Below are 3,449 nucleotides of genomic sequence, written 5' to 3'. Positions count from 1 at the left end.
TGATTTGGCATCCCACCAATTAAATTATTTATATTTAGCTTAATAATTAAATCAAACCATAATTACATAAATTAATATTAACTACCACAAGCCATAATAATACGCTACACACAAATCAATTCACGTGACTATGGTTCGGTTCAACATTAATCCTAACCAGCCAAAGAAACTAACACCACTACACGTACGTCAACAACTCACATACTCACGTGACGCCAATACAAGTCAACGCACCTTCACCACAATTAAGTTCGGTTCTGTACTTTAATTACACTACTTAAGATTCTCGGTCTAGGCTGGTTATGGTCTTTGGTTCAATAATCAAGCAACACAACCAAAACAGACACGATAAAGTTTCGCCGTTTACCTTTCTCGGCGGACCCTCGTGATGAATCGACCAGCTTATTCAACTCACCGTTGTTATTTCCTCACACCGTTAACGATCTCGACAATGGCTACGGCTTCTCCGGTGACAATGGCTGCCTACTCCGGTAGCACACGGTGGCAGACTAACCAATGGTGGTGATTCATCACAGCAACGACCACAACAACAATATATCAATGCCACGATATCAGCATCAACGACGACAATCCCTTCCTCATTAACGGGTTAGGATTTCTCTCCCCACAACCCAGCTCGCCTCTCCCTTTCGTTCTCACCCAAACTCATCTCCCTCTCTCTCCCATCACCACCAAACCCTCTCATGGCTCACGATGGAGGCCACCACCACCCCCCACTACCGCGTCCCTGCTCCTCATTAAGGGTTTTCTATTTTGTTCCACTCACGTGACCGGTCCCCCAGCTCGTCGCACCCTTTTTTATTAAAAGAGTAAATTAGGGCTTTTGGTTTAGGCTGGTTTAGTTTCCGGTTTAATAAACAAAACTCAATTAAACCATATGATCACATATATAATTAAGCTCTGTTTAATTAACAACTCCTCCTAAACCAACCATACTAAACCGATTCAACTTCAGTTCCCGACATAAACTCAAATTATTTATATATTAATTTTTTTTTGGGACACGGGCGTTACAAACATAAACAATACCAATAATCCAATAAATAATTCTAATAACGAATATCTCAATCCAAATTCTAACAAGTCATAAACAACCAAAGTGAAGAAGCAATCACCAGCATCCTAGAATGTTCTAATGACTCAACTCTAGCAACCTAACAAAAGCTAGCCCACAATCAATCACGCGTCTAGAACATCCTCCTATTCATCGCCCTGATTTAACGATCACACTTTGCCTTTACCTGCACCACAACACAAAAGAGAGGCGTAAGTACTACCAGAAATATTTAGAGAGGCAATTCTCCCATCTACTGGTCTACACACACAAACAACAATCACAATAAGTCATAATCAGCCAAACCACAAAGCACACAAAACAGTCATCAGTTGTGATCCAGGGTCGACCGATGCAACTTTTCTTTGCATCCACCGACGCACACCTTGCATCGACCGATACAAATCCATTGCATCGACCGATGCGTTCCTTGCAACGACCAATGCAATCCTCCAAATCACTAGCTGTGTCGACCGAAGCAGCGTACCGACTACTCGCGACTGCATCGATCGATGCATCTGCCCTAGCGTTAATTCCCGAACGCTGTCATCGACAAGATTCGTCCTCCATACCACAACTCGACCATGAATACATCCACAACCAAAAAAAGTCACAAGAAAACACGAAAATCAGATCCAACAATGAATGAATCAACCAAAACACATAAAAAAACATAGAAAACTCAGAGATCTAATGCTATGATAATCCATGGTCATGCACTCACCTTGAGAATGGCGAAAGTGATCTTAAAAGCACGAGAACATTTCCACAATCCCCAAAACGTCCTCTATCATAGATCTTCACTCCCACAAAAGAAATACTCTCAAGAACGACACCAAAAACTCACAAAAACTCAATGGAATCTTTCTCTCCTTCTCTCACACCCTTTAGAACTCAAGAATGGCAAAAACCCTCACATACGTCGAGCCTACACCTTTTATACCAGATTATAGGGTTTCGAAAAAAACAAAACGCAACAAAACGAGCATTTCACTTAGTCGTTCCGCACAAAACAAACCTTGCATTGATTGATGCACACCCTAAACCGGGATTCTAGTTTTCAGGTGTTACAATTTTCCCGGACCAACAAGGATTTGCCCTCGAATCCTGCAGTACCGTCCATCCGCCAAGGACCTCCATGTAACCGTCACCACGTCCCGCACATTCTCTGACCGGACTAAACACCATCAGCCAAGGTTTTTCGTGCAACTGTCGCAACAACCCGCACACCCACGTGGCCCAACGGTCCACATAAACCTGACCCCACTGGTCAGCACTACTCAAAACCCAAGATCATTCCCGACCTTTGAGGTCTACATCGAGTCACTATGCTCATATCCATGTCCTTGACATTTTTTGCTCTCTCACTCAACCATTCTCAGGTCGCAACCTTTGGACTGCACTGCCTATACTCTCAGACCGTCTTCTTTGAGCCATACCGTCTCACCCTTGGATCGTCACCCTCGAGATCTTGGGTCGTCTTATGACTTTGTGATTGTTATTTGTGCTTGGAGTTCTTATTGCTTGTGTGTATAGCCCAATAGATGGAAGGATTGCCTCACTAAGTATTTCTGGTAACAGTTACGGCTCTCTTTTGTGTTGTGGCGCAGGCAAAGGTAAAAAGTGTGATCGTGGAATCAAAGCGATGAAGAGGAGGATGTTCTAGAGGCTTTATTGATTGTGGGATAGTTTTTGTTAGGTTGCTAGAGTTCAGTCGTTAGAACATTGTAGGATGCTGGTGATTGCTTCTTGACTTTGTTGGGTTATGACTTGTCAGAATTTGGATTGAGATATTTGTGGAAAGTCGATCCGATGACTGTTAAGGATAAGGAAGTCCTTAAGCAAGTGCTGGAGAAGTATCAGGACCTCTATGAGAAACTGGGTAAGGAGGTTTTTGCAAGGAACCATAGAGAAAATGCGCCGTAGATTTTAAATAGTGGATCATTTGTTTTATTCAAAATCCCTAAATTTTATGTACTTTCAAATTTTAAAGAATTATCACATTATCATTTTCACTAGTTCGAAAAAGATAATTATTTTTCATATATTATTTTATGAATATTAACTCTTTTCTAAAACCTTTTATTTCTAAATCAATTGCTAAAGTGGAAGAGATCATTAAGTAAAAATGACTTTCAGATTTGTTAATATGTTTCATTAAATATTTTATCACTTATACTTAGCGGATCGTTAAAGAACAATGCCTATATTTATTTATGAGATAACTGCATGCTAGCTATATTACTTACGCTTATAAAATCAAACAAAATCAATTCCTAAAATATCTCTATTAAATTGATTCCTATTTATCTAAATTAAATTTGGTTAATATTTATATAATATTTATATTTAACATAATTTTCCTAAAATAAAT

General features: G+C 40.0%; 1 protein-coding gene across 1 annotated transcript in view; it reads left to right on the top strand.

The window, feature by feature from the left end:
- LOC104789599 (agamous-like MADS-box protein AGL61) overlaps window positions 1-3,001 on the top strand; it is an 11,261-nt gene extending 8,260 nt beyond the window's left edge. The window contains exons 3-4 of the mRNA XM_010515271.1: window positions 2,686-2,691; window positions 2,807-3,001. Of these exons, the coding sequence (XP_010513573.1) occupies window positions 2,686-2,691; window positions 2,807-3,001 (201 nt within the window). The remainder of the gene's footprint in view (window positions 1-2,685; window positions 2,692-2,806) is intronic.

This window comes from Camelina sativa, chromosome 5 (genome assembly GCF_000633955.1).
Source record: "Camelina sativa cultivar DH55 chromosome 5, Cs, whole genome shotgun sequence".
NCBI lineage: Eukaryota > Viridiplantae > Streptophyta > Magnoliopsida > Brassicales > Brassicaceae > Camelina > Camelina sativa.
This window is presented reverse-complemented; position numbering and strand designations above follow the sequence as displayed.